General features: G+C 39.6%; 1 protein-coding gene and 2 long non-coding RNA genes across 3 annotated transcripts; 2 read left to right on the top strand and 1 right to left on the bottom strand.

Moving 5' to 3' along the window:
* Positions 1 to 308: 308 nt before the first annotated feature.
* On the top strand, positions 309 to 6,784 carry LOC132866769 (uncharacterized). The gene is made up of 4 exons (XR_009650622.1): positions 309 to 390; positions 473 to 586; positions 6,436 to 6,537; positions 6,648 to 6,784. It is a non-coding gene; the product is annotated as an uncharacterized LOC132866769 (long non-coding RNA).
* On the bottom strand, positions 4,806 to 6,521 carry LOC132866771 (uncharacterized). Its single transcript, XR_009650623.1, has 3 exons — positions 6,453 to 6,521; positions 5,963 to 6,034; positions 4,806 to 5,475 (listed from the first exon to the last, which is right to left on the bottom strand). It is a non-coding gene; the product is annotated as an uncharacterized LOC132866771 (long non-coding RNA).
* A 105-nt stretch (positions 6,785 to 6,889) lies between the features above and the next one.
* LOC132866768 (galectin-4-like) lies at positions 6,890 to 16,344 on the top strand. The gene is made up of 3 exons (XM_060899549.1): positions 6,890 to 7,051; positions 7,134 to 7,247; positions 16,053 to 16,344. The coding sequence occupies exons 1-3, from the start codon at positions 6,923 to 6,925 to the stop codon at positions 16,095 to 16,097; spliced, it is 288 nt and encodes a 95-aa protein (XP_060755532.1). The 5' UTR covers positions 6,890 to 6,922; the 3' UTR covers positions 16,098 to 16,344.
* The last annotated feature ends 1,667 nt before the right edge of the window (positions 16,345 to 18,011 follow it).

The following is an 18,011-nucleotide window of genomic DNA, read 5'->3' on the forward strand; positions in this document are numbered from 1 at the left end:
AAGCAGAAATGGCTTTGTACTTCCAAGGGGTTGTTTTTGCAACAGGAACTGTGTATGTATTCATGTTATTGACTTCATGACTCACAAAATAAACTGACATTGTGGTGGTGGTTGTTTTTTTAAATTAATGGAACCATGGATCTTTTATAAAAAGTATGATAAGACAGAATTTCTATATTTCATTGTTTCTTTATAAACAGCTTTACTATTAATCTCCAACTCAAGCCACGTGACACCGCTTTTCACCTCAAGTTTTATATCGGTGACTCAGTGGTTCGTAACAGCCACAGGAATGGGAAGTGGGAGAATGAAGAACGCACATCATGGTGTCCTGTTTCTAAAGGATCAGCCTTTGATATCTTTGTTGTGACCAAAGCAGAAGGCTATGAGGTACAGTGAATACAATAATTTGACACTTGTAAATAATATAAAGTAAATAAGTTTAAAACACTTGCATATCTGTTCTTTCCAGGTATATATAAACGGACAGTGGTTTTGCCAATTCAAACACCGCATGCCAACTGAAAGAGTGACTGCACTTCATATTTTTGGGGACATCATCTTGAACACCACTGGTATTGTTGGAGTAAGTTATTTTACTGAATGGCTTCAATTATGTGCTTAGGGAAAAACACACACGCACACAGTAATTATTACAGGTGTGTGTATATTCTCATGCTGTTCATTTGAGGCTGCATACAGTACATTAATATGGAAGTGCATTGCCATGTAACAAGCTTAAAGTTTCTCTCAACCTAGTTTATAAGTAGATATGAAAACACATTTTCCTCAAGAGTTGCCAAAATAATGCGTCAAAAGAATTAACACAGATAATTTGCACTCTGATACCCCTTGACTCCATATGTCACTGTGCATAGCACAATTTGAACAGATGCTGCCTTCACATGCGTCATAAGGTCCTCCTTCCCACTTATTAAGTCTGAATTATGTAATGTTGAAGAGCAAAATGTCCTGTTCTACAATATACTGAAAGGTTGAAGGTCATCACAACTCAGGAACTCGGGTATCCAAAATAGTTCTGAAGTTACCACTTGAGATTACAAGTTGAGGGGTCATTCATGTTCAACTTCCAAGTCGGTAACCCATATTTACCATAATTCCAATAGCACATGAAGGCAGCAATAATGCTTTGGGAAGTAAGACCTTCCAAGTAGTATGTGAAGACAAAGTGAATACAGCTGTACTTACGATCACAATAATGCTGCAACAACACAAAGCACTTAGCAGTGAGCTCGGTGGTCAGCTCGAGCTTCGTCCCTGATGCTACAGTGAGCAAACAGTCTCATCAAGCCACATTCTAACAGGCATTCAGATACAAACTGATGCTTCTTTCAAACCAAAGACTGGGGTTGGACCAGGGTTATGTGACCAATGTTCAACCCTTCTTTGCCAATACAAACCGAGTGAGTCAACATGGGTTAACCCCTGGTAATGATAATTCAGATAGGACCTGAGTCACAACAAGGGAGAGATACATAATTAAGTCACAGGGTGGAAATGAGCAGATATTTCACATCTCACATTCTCTTTACTCTTGTCTGCATTGTTTTGTGCCTTTATTTCATTTTCTTGCAGATCAGCACTTGTGGATGCGAAGTGTGTGTGTGTGCACTACAGAAAGCTACAAATATTCTTTATTACCTCCGCCAAGGAGGTTATGTTTTCGGTAGCGTTGGTTTGTCTGTTAGCAACATTACGGAAAAAGTTATGAACAGATTGCTCTAAAATTTTTCCCAGAGGTGTGACTGGGCACAAGTAACAATCCATTAAATTTTGGCGGTGATCCGGATCACCTTCTGGATCCCGGATTTTTTTTAAAGGATTCTTGGCGGAGGTCTGCGCTCTCCGAGTGCTTTTCTAGTGTTGTAAATAAACATGAAAGATAAAAATGAAAGTGAGACAAATTTAAGCACCAATTCTTTATCTTAAAGGTTGGTGCAGTAAAGCGAACCTGTCAATGATGGGGGCCGGCTTGTTAACAGGTGTACCTTTTCAAAAGTTAATTAGTGGAATTTTTTGCCTTCTTAATGCATTTGAGATCAAACAGTAAATAGCAAATAATAAAAACAAAAGTAAATAGCCCTATTCTGCAACTGGAGTAATCCATATTATGTCAAGAACCGCTCAACTAAGTAAAGACACACAACATCCATCATTAATTTTCAACATGAAGTGCTTTTAATTAATAAAAATAAAGGAAAAAAACCCATTGAATTAGGTGTGTCCAACCTTTTGACGTGTGTGTGTAAATTAACTCCATTTCCAAAAATGTTGGGATATTTTCCAAAATGCAATAAAAACAAAAACCTGTGATTTTTTCATTCACTTGAACCTTTATTTAACTGACAAAAGTACATAAAGATTTTCAGTAGTTTTACTGATCAACTTAATTGTGTTTTGTAAACAAGTTAGGATTTCACATCTGCAATACACTCAAAAAAGGTTGGGACAGAGACATTATTACCATTTGTGTTACATTACCTTTCCCTTAAATAACACTTTTTAATCATATGGGATCTGAGGATATTCGTTGTTGCAGTTTTGCAATTGGATTTTTTTCCATTCTTCCTTCATACAAGCCTTTAGCTGCTCAACAGTCCGTGGTCACTGTTGTCTGATTCTCCTCTTCAAGATTCGCCATACATTCTCAGTCAGAGACAGATCTGGACTGGCAGCAGGCCAGTCAAGCACACGCACTCTGTGTATATGAAGCCACGCTGTTGTAGCCCATGCAGAATGAGGCCTGGCATTGTCCTGATGAAATAAGCATGGATTTCCAAGGAAGACACTTTGATGAATGTCTCTCAAGTCCCACTATGTGCCCCAAAATATCAGTGGTACCTTCACACATGTGCATCTCACCCATGCCATGGGCACTGATGCCCCCATACCATCATAGATGCTGGATTTTGTACCTTTCTCTGATAACAAACTGGATAGCTAGGTTCACCTTTGGCTCTGAGAATTCAACATCAGGTTTTCCCAAAAACAAGCTGAAATGTGTACTCCTCTGACCAGAGCATACTGCATGTTTCCATTGTCTTTTGGACCATCTGACATGAGTTCAGGCCCAGAGAAATCAGTGGTGTTTCTGCATGGAATTGATGAATGGCTTCCTCTTTGCATAATACAGTTTCATGTTGCATTTCTGGATGCTACGGCAGATGGTGTTCAGTACAGTTTTCCGAAGTACTCCTGAGCCCATGTGGCTATATTTGTCATATTAGCATGATGGTTTGTCAGGCAGTGCCAGGTGAGGGCACGAAAGTCATGCACATTCAACAGTGGTTTCCAACCTTACCCTTTACGCACCAAGATGTCTCTGAATTCCATGAATCTTTTCATAATATTCTGTACTGCAGATTTTGAAAGACCTAAAACCTTACATGGAGAAATGTTCTTTGTGAATTGACTAACAATTCTCTCATGAATTTTTGCACAAAGGAGTGAGCCACGACCCCTCCTTGTTTGCAGAGACTGAACCTTTGGGTACAAAAGGAGCATGTACCAATCATGTTTCCAATTAACCTGCTTATTGTGGAATCTTCTAAAATGTTGTCAAAGTGCAGGCACTTATGGACGCAATAGCAGGGGAAATCGGGTGCGCCGCAAACTGGTAAACAAATCCAAATCTTGAGACGAGAATCAGTCAAGTTCGTACTAAGGGTCGGTCGATCATCAAACAGGATGTCAGAGGTAAATAACAGTCTCAGGGTCATGAGAATAAGGTAGCAGGGGTCAAACACTAAGAATCAGGTCAAAACAACAACAGATTGGTATGATCAGGTACACAGATGGAGAATGATATTTTGCAATGTACTGGAGTGTTTGGCATGCTTACCGTATTTCGGGAGTTTGATATGGAACAGGTGTGCTCCCAATCAGTTCTCGGGAGAGGGAATGCGCTGTGGCACTTGTGAGGTGTAGGCTGTGGTGGCCATGCTTGAAGGCTGTCATAAACTCACAGTCACTGACAGGTGTGACTGGAATATCTTAGAAACTATTCAAACTTTTTTTTTTGAGTGTGTTGCACTTATCAAATTCTAACCTTATATTTCCAAAATACAATTAAGCTGGTCAATACGACCACTGAAAAGCTTTTCATTGTACTTTTGTTGGTTCAATAAAGATCTAAGTGAATTGACAAACCACAAATTTCTGTTTTGATTGCATTTTGGAAAATATCCCAACTTTTCTGGAAATGGGGTTAGTGTACAACTCTGGGAGAAAAAAAAATTAGGAGACCACTGGAAGATTATCAGTTTCTCTAGTTTTACTATTTAGAGATACAGTACGTGTTTGAGGAGCATGAACAATTTTGTTTTATTCCATTAACTACTGACATTTCCCTCAAATTCCACATAAAAATATTGTCACGTAGAGCATTTAATTGCAGAAAAATTAGTTATTTTGAAAAATGACAACTTTTTTTTTTTAAAAAGTGTTCAGACCTTGAATAATGCATAGAAATCAAGATCATCTTCAATTTTAAAACACAATACTAATGTTTGAACTTAAGATGAGTTCAGAAATCAATATTTGGTGGAATAACCCTGACATTTTAATCACACCTTTCATGTGTCTTTGCATGCTCTCCACCAGTCTTTCACGTTGCTCTTGGGTGACTTTCTGCCATTCTTGGTGCAAAAATTCACTCAGCACAGCTCTGTCTGAGGGCTTGATCTTCCTCTTCATCACATTGCAGAGGTTTTTCAGTGGGGTTCAGGTCAGGAGATTGGGCTGGCCATGACAAGGTCTTGATCTCGTGGTCCTCCATCCACACCTTGATTGACCTGGCTGTGTGGCATGGAGCATTGTCCTGCTAGATAACCCAATCCTCAGAGTTAGGGAACAGAGCAGAAGGAAGCAAGTTTTCTTCCAGGATAATGTTGTACCTGGCGTGATTCATGTGTCCTTCACAAATAAAAATCTGCCCCATTCCAGCTTTGCTGAAGCACCCCTAGATCTTCATTAATCCTCAACCAAATTTCACAATGGGTGCAAGACACTGTGGCTTGTCAGCCTCTCCAGGACTCCGTCTAACCATTAGATGACCAGGTGATGGGGAAAAGCTGAAAAATGGACTCGGAGATGACGACCTGACTTCAGTCCTCTACAGTCTCAGCCTGGCTCTTCTTTGCTTCTCATTAATGAAGGGCGTTTTTCTCATTCTGCACGACTTCAACCCTGCCCAGAGGAGTCTGCTTCGAACCGTCCTTGCCGTGCACTTAACCCCAGCTGCCATGATTTTTGTTGGTCACTTGGCGTCATCTTATGGATGGTGAGTGAAATTCGAAGGATTTGACAATCATCCTGGTCAGTGGAGAGTCATTTTTCACCCTCCGCCAGCCTGCAACTTTGTTTTGCCCAATGTCTGCTGCTTGACCTTGTTCTTGTGAACTGTCATCTTTGAAATTTTGAAGACAGAAGCAACCTGACACTCACTGCATCCCTCTATGGAGTAAAGCAGAGAGAGACAGGGAGATGGGTCATTCTAGAATCCGGGGTATGTTATGTTTCACATCTCTGAGATAAACCTTTGTCATTTTCCACAAGAAATCTTTACTGAATCATTTTAAAACAAGAATGCAAATTATGACAAACTCTGACCACGAGCAATGCTTGATGTATATTTTAGATGCAATTTATCCATAAAACATTAACTAAATGACTCCCACCCCTCCCCCCACACTATTGGCTGTCTTCAACTCCTGATTCATCCATTCAACTCGAATAAACATGAAGTGATTTCAGTCTAACAGTCGTTTTTTGGGGGCTTATTCTATTAACTGTTATAAAATAAGTTACATGTCTATTTTTTTATTATGTGAAATTTCAGTCATAAAAAAAAATTTATCCATCCCAATCTTCTTGTCAAATCTTAACTCGTGTTATAAAACCGCATAAAATCCACAAAGACTTTTAATAATACGCATCACACCTGCACCGAGAGATGTCACATCCTCTGGCGGGAAATTTCAGAAAGGCAGTGAGGCATGTTATGTTTCTTCTCCTGTTAATTTGAACAAAATGTTGAGGATACACCAACAGCTGATGAATTATTTGTCAAATCTGTAATTGTGAAATTGGAGTGAATCTCTTACTCATTTTTAAAAAACAATCATGTGATTAAAATCCATAAAATTGTTCATATACATGCCATGTGGTAGCTAGTTTGAGGTTGGTAATGTGGAGTTAAGACACAAAATGGTGGAATGTCGACTCTATCAATTCTGTTAATGGATTGCCCAGTTTAACGATAACAGAGTCAACACTTGAAATGTACCCGCAATTATAGAATGGGCCATATATTAGTTTTTCCTATCTTGACTGGCATCAGCAATGGAAAAAAACACTAAGAATTGTCAAGACATTGTGGAAAAGCTTCATAAACATTGTCATTGCTCTCTTCAGAACTGGAGCACATCTACCTTTGGTAAGGAACTAAACTCTGGTGCCTCACGCAAAAAGTTCTCTCGCATCCAGTCTGATGTGCCACATCCAGTCTGCAGCCCTGTGAGTAACATTTTCAGAATAACTGAAGCCAAACGATTACATTTTTATGAGAATATAATCACGTGATTTGAGATGTATCATTAAAAATGAATGATGCTGAACCACAACAGAGCAAACCATATTTGGGATCGATTCCTGGAGGCTTGAGACCTGGTGTGGCTTTGTTCTTCCAAGGGGTTGTTCCTTCAGATTGGGACCGGTATGCTTCATGTTTTTTCACTGCACAGTTTCAATGAAAACCAACAGGGACTAGGTCAGTTAAACATTTCTCATTAGAATCCGGAATAGACAATAAAATATTTGAACAATGTCTTTCAGCTTTGAAATAAATTTGCAGACCGGGCTGAAGCGCTTTCATGATCTCGCTTTCCACTTCAACCCCCGCATGGACTCTGTGGTCCTTAACAGCTGCAGGAATGGGACATGGGAGAGTGAAGAATCGACCACAGGAGGCCCGTTTGTCAAAGGAGGAGCCTTTGATATAATCATGGTTATTAAGCCAGAAGGCTATGAGGTGTGGTATTATGGAGAAATTAAGTGAGAGGGTCAAGACTTTAAGCAAATGGATTAAATCCCATTACATTTTGTTTGTTCAGGTGATAGTGAATGGCCTGGGATTCTGCACATTCAATCACCGTTTCCCACTCGACAAAGTGACTACACTTGACATTCGGGGAGACGTCTTCATGAACACATTTGGCATTATTGAAGTAGGTCATTTTTATCATGGTTACAATGAAGATTTGAGAAACTACTGTGGTCGTATCATGGCATTGTTTCACTATTGTACTTTACGGTAACTGTTTTCACATATTGAACCATGATACTGTTCAGGATGTACAACAGAGCTTTATAATATATAAGGGTTTAAGTCAGATTTGATACATTGAACAAAAACTGTCAACCTCAGAATAGCATGGGCTCAATCATAAAGGCTTAGTAACGTGAGTTATTAACCAAGAACGATGTTTAGCTGTGTCCTACTCTTAATTCAATTAAATTAAAAACAGTTTCTTGACCGGATTATCAGATCATAATTTGACATTGATATCAAGGAAATTAACAAAAAGGTTTATGTACCGGCAGGAAAGCAGAAGGACCTTAAAAATTGTACCAAAGAGGCTCATTGGTGAATTTGAACACCAGCTTAAGCAACTGAATTGGAACGAGATTGGTTCCATTAGGGACCTAGATGATGCTTCTGAGAGATTAATGACCATGATTGATAAAGTTAAAAGTGAATTTAGTAAAAATATTACATACTCCAGAAAAAAGCAAAACTTACCTTGGCTTAGTGGACAAGTTTGGAACTTCATGAAGCGAAGGGATCATGCATTGAAAACTGCACTTAAGTCTGGATTACCTAATGATAGAATTTTTCAGCAGTTGCACAATGAAGTGGTATATGAATTGAGAAAGGCTAGAGCACATTTTTTAATTAACATTATAAATGAATAAAAGGGTAATTGCAAGAAAATTTGGCAAAGTATTAGAGTTTTAAAGAAAGACAATAATAAGAGATAAAGGGTATGAATTACAAGTGCAGGGGACTATAATTCAAGATAAAATCCAAATTTCTTCTGTGTTTAATAGTTACTTTATTGATTCAGTTCAAAATCTAGCACTAGGCTTTGGTCCAAGAGAGAAGGTCATTATATTACCAAATAATGACCTACCATTGTTTAACATCTTACAACCCCGATTCCAAAAAAGTTGGGACAAAGTACAAATTGTAAATAAAAACAGAATGCAATGATGTGGAAGTTTCAAAATTCCATATTTTATTCAGAATAGAACATAGATGACATCAAATGTTTAAACTGAGAAAATGTATCATTTAAAGAGAAAAATTAAGTGATTTTAAATTTCATGACAACACATCTCAAAAAAGTTGGGACAAGGCCATGTTTACCACTGTGAGACATCCCCTTTTCTCATTACAACAGTCTGTAAACATCTGGGGACTGAGGAGACAAGTTGCTCAAGTTTAGGGATAGGAATGTTAACCCATTCTTGTCTAATGTAGGATTCTAGTTGCTCAACTGTCTTGGGTCTTTTTTGTCGTATCTTCCGTTTTATGATGCGCCAAATGTTTTCTATGGGTGAAAGATCTGGACTGCAGGCTGGCCAGTTCAGTACCCAGACCCTTCTTCTACGCAGCCAGGATGCTCTAATTGATGCAGTATGTGGTTTGGCATTGTCATGTTGGAAAATGCAAGCTCTTCCCTGAAAGAGACATCGTCTGGATGGGAGCATATGTTGCTCTAGAACCTGGATATACCTTTCAGCATTGATGTCTTTCCAGATGTGCAAGCTGCCCATGCCACACGCACTAATGCAACCCCATACTATCAGAGATGCAGGCTTCTGAACTGAGCGCTGATAACTCGGGTCGTCCTTCTCCTCTTTAGTCTGAATGACATGGCGTCCCTGACTTCCATAAAGAATTTCAAATTTTGATTTGTCTGACCACAGAACAGTTTTCCACTTTGCCACAGTCCATTTTAAATGACCCTTGGCCCAGAGAAGACATCTGCGCTTCTGGATCATGTTTAGATACGGCGGCTTCTTTGAACTATACAGTTTTAGCTGGCAACAGCGGATGGCACGGTGAATTGTGTTCACAGATAATGTTCTCTGGAAATATTCCTGAGCCCATTTTGTGATTTCCAATACAGAAGCATGCCTGTATGTGATGCAGTGCTGTCTAAGGGCCCGAAGATCACGGGCACCCAGTATGGTTTTCCGGCCTTGACCCTTACACACAGATTCTTCCAGATTCTCTGAATCTTTTATTATGCACTGTAGATGATATGTTCAAACTCTTTGCAATTTTACACTGTCAAACTCCTTTCTGATATTGCTCCACTATTTGTCGGCGCAGAATTAGGGGGATTGGTGATCCTCTTCCCATCTTTACTTCTGAGAGCCGCTGCCACTCCAAGATGCTCTTTTTATACCCAGTCATGTTAATGACCTATTGCCAATTGACCTAATGAGTTGCAATTTGGTCCTCCAGCTGTTCCTTTCTTGTACCTTTAACTTTTCCAGCCTCTTATTGTCCCTGTCCCAACTTTGAGATGTGTTGCTGTCATGAAATTTCAAATGAGCCAATATTTGGCATGAAATTTCAAAATGTCTCACTTTCGACATTTGATATGTCTGTTCTATTGTGAATACAATATCAGTTTGAGATTTGTAAGTTATTGCATTCCGTTTTTATTTACAATTTGTACTGTCCCAACTTTTTTGGAATTGGGGTTGTAGAAGTACCAGAATCATCTGTAACTAAAATCTTAAACCAGTTTAAGAACTCTAAGGCAAAAGATATTTGACTGTGATTGTGCATTTGTTAGGAAGTACACAAACGTTTTCTCTTCTCCAGTTACTCACTTGGTCAATTTGTCCATTAAACAAAGTTATTTTCCTAATGCCTGGGAGACAGCAGTAATAACCCCCATCTTTAAAGCAGGTGATGTAACTGATTTTACAAATTATAGGCCCATTAGCATTCTTCCAGCCATCTCTAAGGTAGCTGAAAGAGTGGTCTGTGACCAGTTGATAGCCTATTTACAGTGCCTTGAAAAAGTATTCATACCCCTTGATCTTTCACATTTTTCCACCTTACAACCACAAACTTGTAAGTTTTTTATTGAGATTTTATGTGATAGACCAACACAGTAGCACAATTGTGAAGTGAAAAAATGATAAATGGTCTTCAAAATTTTAAACAAATAATCTGAAAAATGTGGTGTGCATTAGTATTCAGCCCCCTGTACTCTGATACCTCTAAATACAATCCAGTGCAATCAATTGCCTTCAGAAGTCATCTAATTAGTTAACAGAGTCCTACTGTGTGTAATTTACTCTCAGCATAAATACACTTGTTCTGTGAAGGCCTCAGTGGTTTGTTAGAGAACACTGAAGAACAAACAGCATCATGAAGACCAAAGAACTCACCAGACAGAGGGATAAAGTTCTGGAGAAGTTTAAAGCAGGGTTAGGTTATAAAAAAAATATCCCAAGCTCTGAACATCTCAAGAAGCACTGTTCAATCCATTCAAAAATGGAAAAAGAGTATGGCACTGTCACGGTTTGGGTTGAGATGGGGATTGAACATCTTAACCCTCAATGCCACCCTCGGAAGGAGACAGATTCAGGACAGAGATGCAGAGAATTAGCGTTATCAAAAAAGGAAGTCTTTACTGAGAATAACAGATCAAAAATCAAAAATAAATCTTTAGCATGTATACTCCAGTTCCAAATAGGCAAAAAGGTCAGTCATAAAAAGGCACAAAAAAATTAGAAAATCAAAATGGCAAACAGTACTTGGCACAAAAGTTCAAAAGGTCAAAAATAATCAGCAGACCATGGAATCTAAAGATCAAGTCCCAGGTTACAAAATCCAAAAAAAAAAACCACAGGCTTTTAAGTGTCCAAAAAAAATAAGACAGAGTTCAAAGTTAATGTCCAATCAAGAAAGTCCAAAGCAAAACAATCCTCTTCTTAGAAAAAAACAGATGCAGAGGTCAAAAAGGCAGTTCAGAACAGTGGAGCAAACAGCGATCGTGAAAAACCAGGACAAGTACTCACACGGTGGCTCACAGGAGAACTCAGCAGAGTGAAAAGAAAACAGACTCATATATAGGCCAACCAATCAACTACTTGCCATCCATGAGTCAATTAGCCAATAGCATGAAGCCAAGTGTAACCCAAGAAAAACAAGGGTAAAAGAAAATAAACTGCTGAATGGTGACATCTAGTGGCCAGGTAAATGAACAGCAGGCTAAAATGTGCACAGAACCCGACAGGCACAACTGCAAACCGACCAAGACATGGCCGTCCACCTAAACTGACAGAGCGAGCAAGGAGAGCACTGGTCAGAGAAGCAGCCAAGAGGCCCATGATCACTCTGGAGGAGCTGCAGAAATCCACAGCTCAGGTGGGAGAATCTGTGCACAGGACAACTATAAGTCGTACACTCCACAAATCTGGCCTTTTTGGAAGAGTGGCAAGAAGAAAGCCATTGTTGAAAGACAGGCATAAGAAGCCATGTAGGGGACACAGCAAACCACGGGCGCAGATAGAGGGGGGGACGGGGGGGATTCGTCCCACCCAGATTTAAATTCACCTCGTTCGGTCCCCCCCACTTATAGGGAGGAAAAAACGTCTATGCTGTCTTTCTTTGCATAAGGCAAACCTCACGGAAAAATCAAAAGACGAATTACCATTCGGTTTATTGAGGTGCACAGGAGTATATATAGTTGCAACTACGCAGACTGCACAGGTTGCGAGCTCGAGCTTGGTTGCTATGGTTACCCACAAGTTTGACAGGCATATTGGGGACAGCGCCTCCTAGTTCAGGACCCCAACACGGCATGATGAAGGGTGCCAAAAGGCAGAAAATGATTGCATCGTTAAAAAAAAAAAAAAAAAGACTAAGTAAACTGTGCCTTACTTTATCATATCACCTTGCAATTTTTTGATAGTCTGTTCAAAGTAATGTCGTAGTGAAAGTAAAATCGTACGGAGTAGAGATGCCTTTCTGGTAGCCTCCTTCTTTCGGTGGTAGCCTGTAGATACAGTGCTCAGAAGGCAGTTTTAATGTTTAATCTGGCGTTCCCTGCCATAATTTCAGCGAGCATATTGTTTCATAAGGAAACTTTGCGAAGAGTTGTTGACTGACTGCCGCTCACGCAACACACAGGCATAGTTAGAAAGTCAGGATGCACTGGTTTACACTTTACACACACACACGTAGCCCAGCCTCTCGCTATGTTTAACAGTTGGAACTTAGCGGTTTTAAAACTAGTTTTGCAGTTTTGCAATTTCTGTGCATGATGATAATGTGTAAACTTTGGATTTCCATAGGCTATGTTAAAATGTTATCATTGTCCTGGCCTGCAGGTAGTTCCTGGTGATGGCAGTGAGGGAGGTGAAATAACATGTATACACACTACCGTTCAAAAGTTTGGGGTCACCCAGACAATTTTGTATTTTCCATGAAAAAAGTTACACTTTTATTTACCACCATAAGTTGTAAAATGAATAGAAAATATAGTCAAGACATTTTTCTGGTTATTTTGAGCATTTAATCGACCCCACAAATGTGATGCTCCAGAAACTCAATCTGCTCAAAGGAAGGTCAGTTTTATAGCTTCTCTAAAGAGCTAAACTGTTTTCAGCTGTGCTAACATGATTGTACAAGGGTTTTCTAATCATCCATTAGCCTTCTGAGGCAATGAGCAAACACCTCAACTCATCTCATTATCTGTAGCCGCTTTATCCTTCTACAGGGTCGCAGGCAAGCTGGAGCCTATCCCAGCTGACTACGGGCGAAAGGCGGGGTACACCCTGGACAAGTCGCCAGGTCATCACAGGGCTGACACATGGACACAGACAACCATTCACACTCACATTCACACCTACGGTCAATTTAGAGTCACCAGTTAACCTAACCTGCATGTCTTTGGACTGTGGGGGAAACCAGAGCACCCGGAGGAAACCCACGCGGACACGGGGAGAACATGCAAACTCCACACAGAAAGGCCCTCGCCGGCCCCAGGGCTCGAACCCAGGACCTTCTTGTTGTGAGGCGACAGCGCTAACCACTACACCACCGTGCCGCCCCATGAGCAAACACATTGTACCATTAGAACACTGGAGTGAGAGTGGCTGGAAATGGGCCTCTATACACCTATGGAGATATTGCACCAAAAAACCAGACATTTGCAGCTAGAATAGTCATTTACCACATTAGCAATGTATAGAGTGTATTTATGATTAGTTTAAAGTGATCTTCATTGAAAAGAACAGTGCTTTTCTTTCAAAAATAAGGACATTTCAAAGTGACCCCAAACTTTTGAATGGCAGTATATATATATATATATATATATATATACACACATACACATACACACACAAAATGGAATCATTTGCTGACAGCTCAGTCCCCCCCAGTTCAAAAATCCTATCTGCGCCCCTGCAGCAAACATGTGGAAGAAGGTGCTTTGGTCAGATGAGACCAAAGTTGAACTTTTTGGCCTAAATGCAAAGCGCTATGTGTGGCGGAAAACTAACACTGCTCATCACCCTGCACACACCATCCCCACTGTGAAACATGGTGGTGGCAGCATCATGCTATGGGGATGCTTTTCTTCAGCAGGGACAGGGAAGCTGGTCAGAGTTGATGGGAAGATGGATGGAACTAAATACAGGGCAATCCTGGAAGAAAACCTGTTGGAGGCTGCAAAAGACTTGAAACTGAGAAGGAGATTCACCTTCCAGCAAGACAATGGCCCTAAACATACAGCCAGAGCTACAATGGAATGGTTTAGATCAAAGAATATTCATGTGTTAGAATGGCCCAGTCAAAGTCCAGACCTAAGTCCCATTGAGCATCTGTGGCAAGACTTGAAAATTGCTGTTCACAGACGCTCTCCATCCAATCTGGCTGAGCTTGAGCTATTTTGCAAGGAAGAATGGGCAAAAATGTCAGTGTCTAGATGTGCAAAGCTGGTAGAGACATACCACAAAAGACTTGCAGCTGTAATTGCAGCAAAAGGTGGCTCTACAAAGTATTGACGCAGGGGGCTGAATACTAATGCACATCGCATTTTTCAGATTTTTATTTGTTTAAAATTTTGAAGACCATTTATCATTTTCATTTCACTTCACAATTATGTGCTACTCTGTGTTGGTCTATCACATAAAATCTCAATAAAACACTTTTAAGTTTGTGGTTGTAAGGTGGAAAAATGTGAAAAAGTTCAAGGGGTATGAATACTTTTTCAAGGCACTGTAGATGGTAATTTTCCACTACACCCCATGCAGTTTGGATTTAGGAAGAATCATTCAACAGAAACAGCACTTTGTTATTTTATTGAGCAAATTAAATCCAGACTTGACAGGGGAGGTGTTGTTAGTGCTGTCTTCCTTGATTTTAAAAAGGCGTTTGACACAGTTAATCACAATGTTCTATGAAACAAACTCTCAAAGTTCAATCTTTCTTCTAACGCTCTGACATGGATGGAATCTTACTTAGATTCAAGAAAGCAGTATACAAGAATTATGGACACATGCTATCCCCTATCTAATAGCACCATTGGAGTCCCCCAGGGGTCGATTTTAGGACCGATTTTATTTAGTCTATATATTAATGACTTACCTTTGATATGCCCAGAAGTTTACATTCAGATGTATGCAGATGACACAGTTATTTACACACATACCAAAACAAGTGAACAAGCTGCAACACAACTCACTGCAGCATTAAATAAAGTGTCTGATTGGCTGACAGTTAACTGTCTTACTCTTAATGTGAGCAAAACAGTAGCCATGTATATTTCCATCAAGAGGCATGACCCAAAACAACAACCCAATATCCTTGTTAAAGGAGAGGTGATAAATACTGTTGATAATTTTAAGTATCTGGGTGTTATCATTGAGTCTAACTTAACTTTTAAAAAGCACATAAAGATATCCAAAAGTGTCAGAGCTAGTATAGCTAATTTTAGGCATATCAGGCACCAATTGCCCTTACCTGCTGCTAAACTGTTTTTACATTCTATGATTTTTTCTCATCTATCTTATTGCTCTACAAGTTGGTCCCAGGTAGGGGTGACTATCTTACAACCTTTAGCCACCCTCTACAAACAGGCTATAAAAGTTATTGATAAAAAAAAAAAAGAAATTACCATCATTGTGCCATCATAACAAAACACAACTTACTAACCTCTGAGAGTTTTATCTGTTTTGCTGATATGTGCTTGATGTATAAACTTATCCATGATCTTGCAACGCCACCTCTCAAGCAATACATATCACTTTGCAGAGATAAATTAAGGGTCTCTAGGTCTTCAGTGAGAGGTGATTGTTATGGGAGTTTCAGGAAGACTTCATTTGGCCGATCAGCTTTCTCTATCAGTGCAGTAGAAAAATGGAACTCAATTCCAGCTCATATTAGAGACTGTACAAGTTTCAGCCAATTTAAAAAATCCTTGAAGATATGGCTGAAGGCTTATCAAAGATGTGATCATTAATTTATTATTTTGTGATGTGTGCTGCCTTACATGTTGTCATTTGTGTATTGATGGTAGTGTCCTGTGTAGGTGTGTTGTCCTTGTGCCATCGTTACATGTTGTGATGTTGTGTTGTCCTAGTATGATGTTGCTGTTTTTAGTGTATATCTAGTCGTAATGGCAATAGTAGTATATGTATTGTCCGTATTGTTTTTTTGTTTGTTTGTTTTAAGCCCCCTGCCCAGGGACCACAGATGAAAATTAGCTGTACAGGTAACTCTGGTATGGGACTTGTTCTGTACATGGCCCCTGTTAAATAAACTAATAACTAAACTAATTCTACATTTTGGGAAACCCATCTGTTGGACATACTACTGTAAATGCAACTTTTATAAAATCTAGCAAGTCACAATTTACAAAATATATAATTTAAAAAAAGTTCTATTTGTATCAAAACAAACAATAATATTAAAAGATGCTTTCCTTTTTTAATAGGTGGATGATGTTAAGCTGAAATTCACCGTTCCTGCAAATATTTGAGGATTCAAATCATCCCCAAAAGCATTGACATCATTCAAGAGATTTTTTTTATTCGATTCTGCTCAAGTATTTCAGAATTACAACAGTTCATGAGCATGGTTTATTTTTATTAATCAGTTATTGTTTTTCCTCTTGAGCTTTCTTAGATTTGAGATATTTGTTTATTGTTAGAAATTAATGCTATATATTCTTTACAACAGTTTGATTGTATCTTAATGATAGAAAATGACTTGTGTTAGACTATACAGTGGGGCAAAAAAAGTATTTAGTCACTCACCAATTGTGCAAGTTCTCCCACTTAAAAAGATGAGAGGCCTGTAATTTTCATCATACCATAGGTATGCCTCAACTATGAGAGACAAAATGAGGAAAAAAAAAAATCCAGAAAATCACATTGTCTGATTTTTAAAGAACTTATTTGCAAATTATGGTGGAAAATAAGTATTTGGTCAATAACAAAAAGTTCATCTCAATACTTTGTTATATACCCTTTGTTGGCAATGACAGAGGTCAAATGTTTTCTGTAAGTCTTCACAAGGTTTTCACACACTGTTGCTGGTATTTTGGCCCATTCCTCCATGCAGATCTCCTCTAGAGCAGTGATGTTTTGGGGCTGTCGCTGGGCAACACGGACTTTCAACTCCCTCCAAAGATTTTCTATGGGGTTGAGATCTGGAGACTGGCTAGGCCACTCCAGGACCTTGAAATGCTTCTTACAAAGCCACTCCTTCGTTGCCCGGGCAGTGTGTTTGGGATCATTGTCATGCTGAAAGACCCAGCCACATTTCATCTTCAATGCCCTTGCTGATGGAAGGAGGTTTTCACTCAAAATCTCACGATACATGGCCCCATTCATTCTTTCCTTTACACGGATCAGTCGTCCTGGTCCCTTTGCAGAAAAACAGTCCCAAAGCATGACGTTTCCACCCCCATGCTTCACAGTAGGTATGGTGTTCTTTGGATGCAACTCGGCATTCTTTCTCCTCCAAACACAACAAGTTGAGTTTTTACCAAAAAGTTCTATTTTGGTTTCATCTGACATTCTCCCAATCCTCTTCTGGATCATCCAAATGCTCTCTAGCAAACTTCAGACGGGCCTGGACATGCACTGGCTTAAGCAGGGGGACACATCTGGCACTGCAGGATTTGAGTCCCTGGCGGCGTAGTGTGTTACTGATGGTAGCCTTTGTTACTTTGGTCCCAGCTCTCTGCAGGTCATTCACTAGGTCCCCCCGTGTGGTTCTGGGATTTTTGCTCACCATTCTTGTGATCATTTTGACCCCACGGGGTGAGATCTTGTATGGAGCCCCAAATTGAGGGAGATTATCAATGGTCTTGTATGTCTTCCATTTTCTAATAATTGCTCCCACAGTTGATTTCTTCACACCAAGCTGCTTACCTATTGCAGATTCAGTCTTCCCAGCCTGGTGCAGGTCTATAATTTTGTTTCTGGTGTCCTTTGACAGCTCTTTGGTCTTGGCCATAGTGGAGTTTGGAGTGTGACTGTTTGAGGTTGTGGACAGGTGTCTTTTATACTGATAACGAGTTCAAACAGGTGCCATTAATACAGGTAACGAGTGGAGGACAGAGGAGCCTCTTAAAGAAGTTGTTACAGGTCTGTGAGAGCCAGAAATCTTGCTTGTTTGTCGGTAACCAAATACTTATTTTACCAAGGAATTTACCAATTAATTCATTAAAAATCCTACAATGTGATTTCCTGGATTCTTTCCCCCCATTCTGTCTCTCATAGTTGAGGTATACCTATGATGAAAATTACAGGCCTCTCTCATCTTTAAGTGGGAGAACTTGCACAATTGGTGGCTGACTAAATACTTTTTTGCCCCACTGTATCTAGACACCTTTGAACCAGAAATTAGAGCAGTCCATGGCGAACACACACAGTAAGTGAATGTA

Source organism: Neoarius graeffei, chromosome 18, assembly GCF_027579695.1.
Source record: "Neoarius graeffei isolate fNeoGra1 chromosome 18, fNeoGra1.pri, whole genome shotgun sequence".
NCBI classification, from domain to species: domain Eukaryota; kingdom Metazoa; phylum Chordata; class Actinopteri; order Siluriformes; family Ariidae; genus Neoarius; species Neoarius graeffei.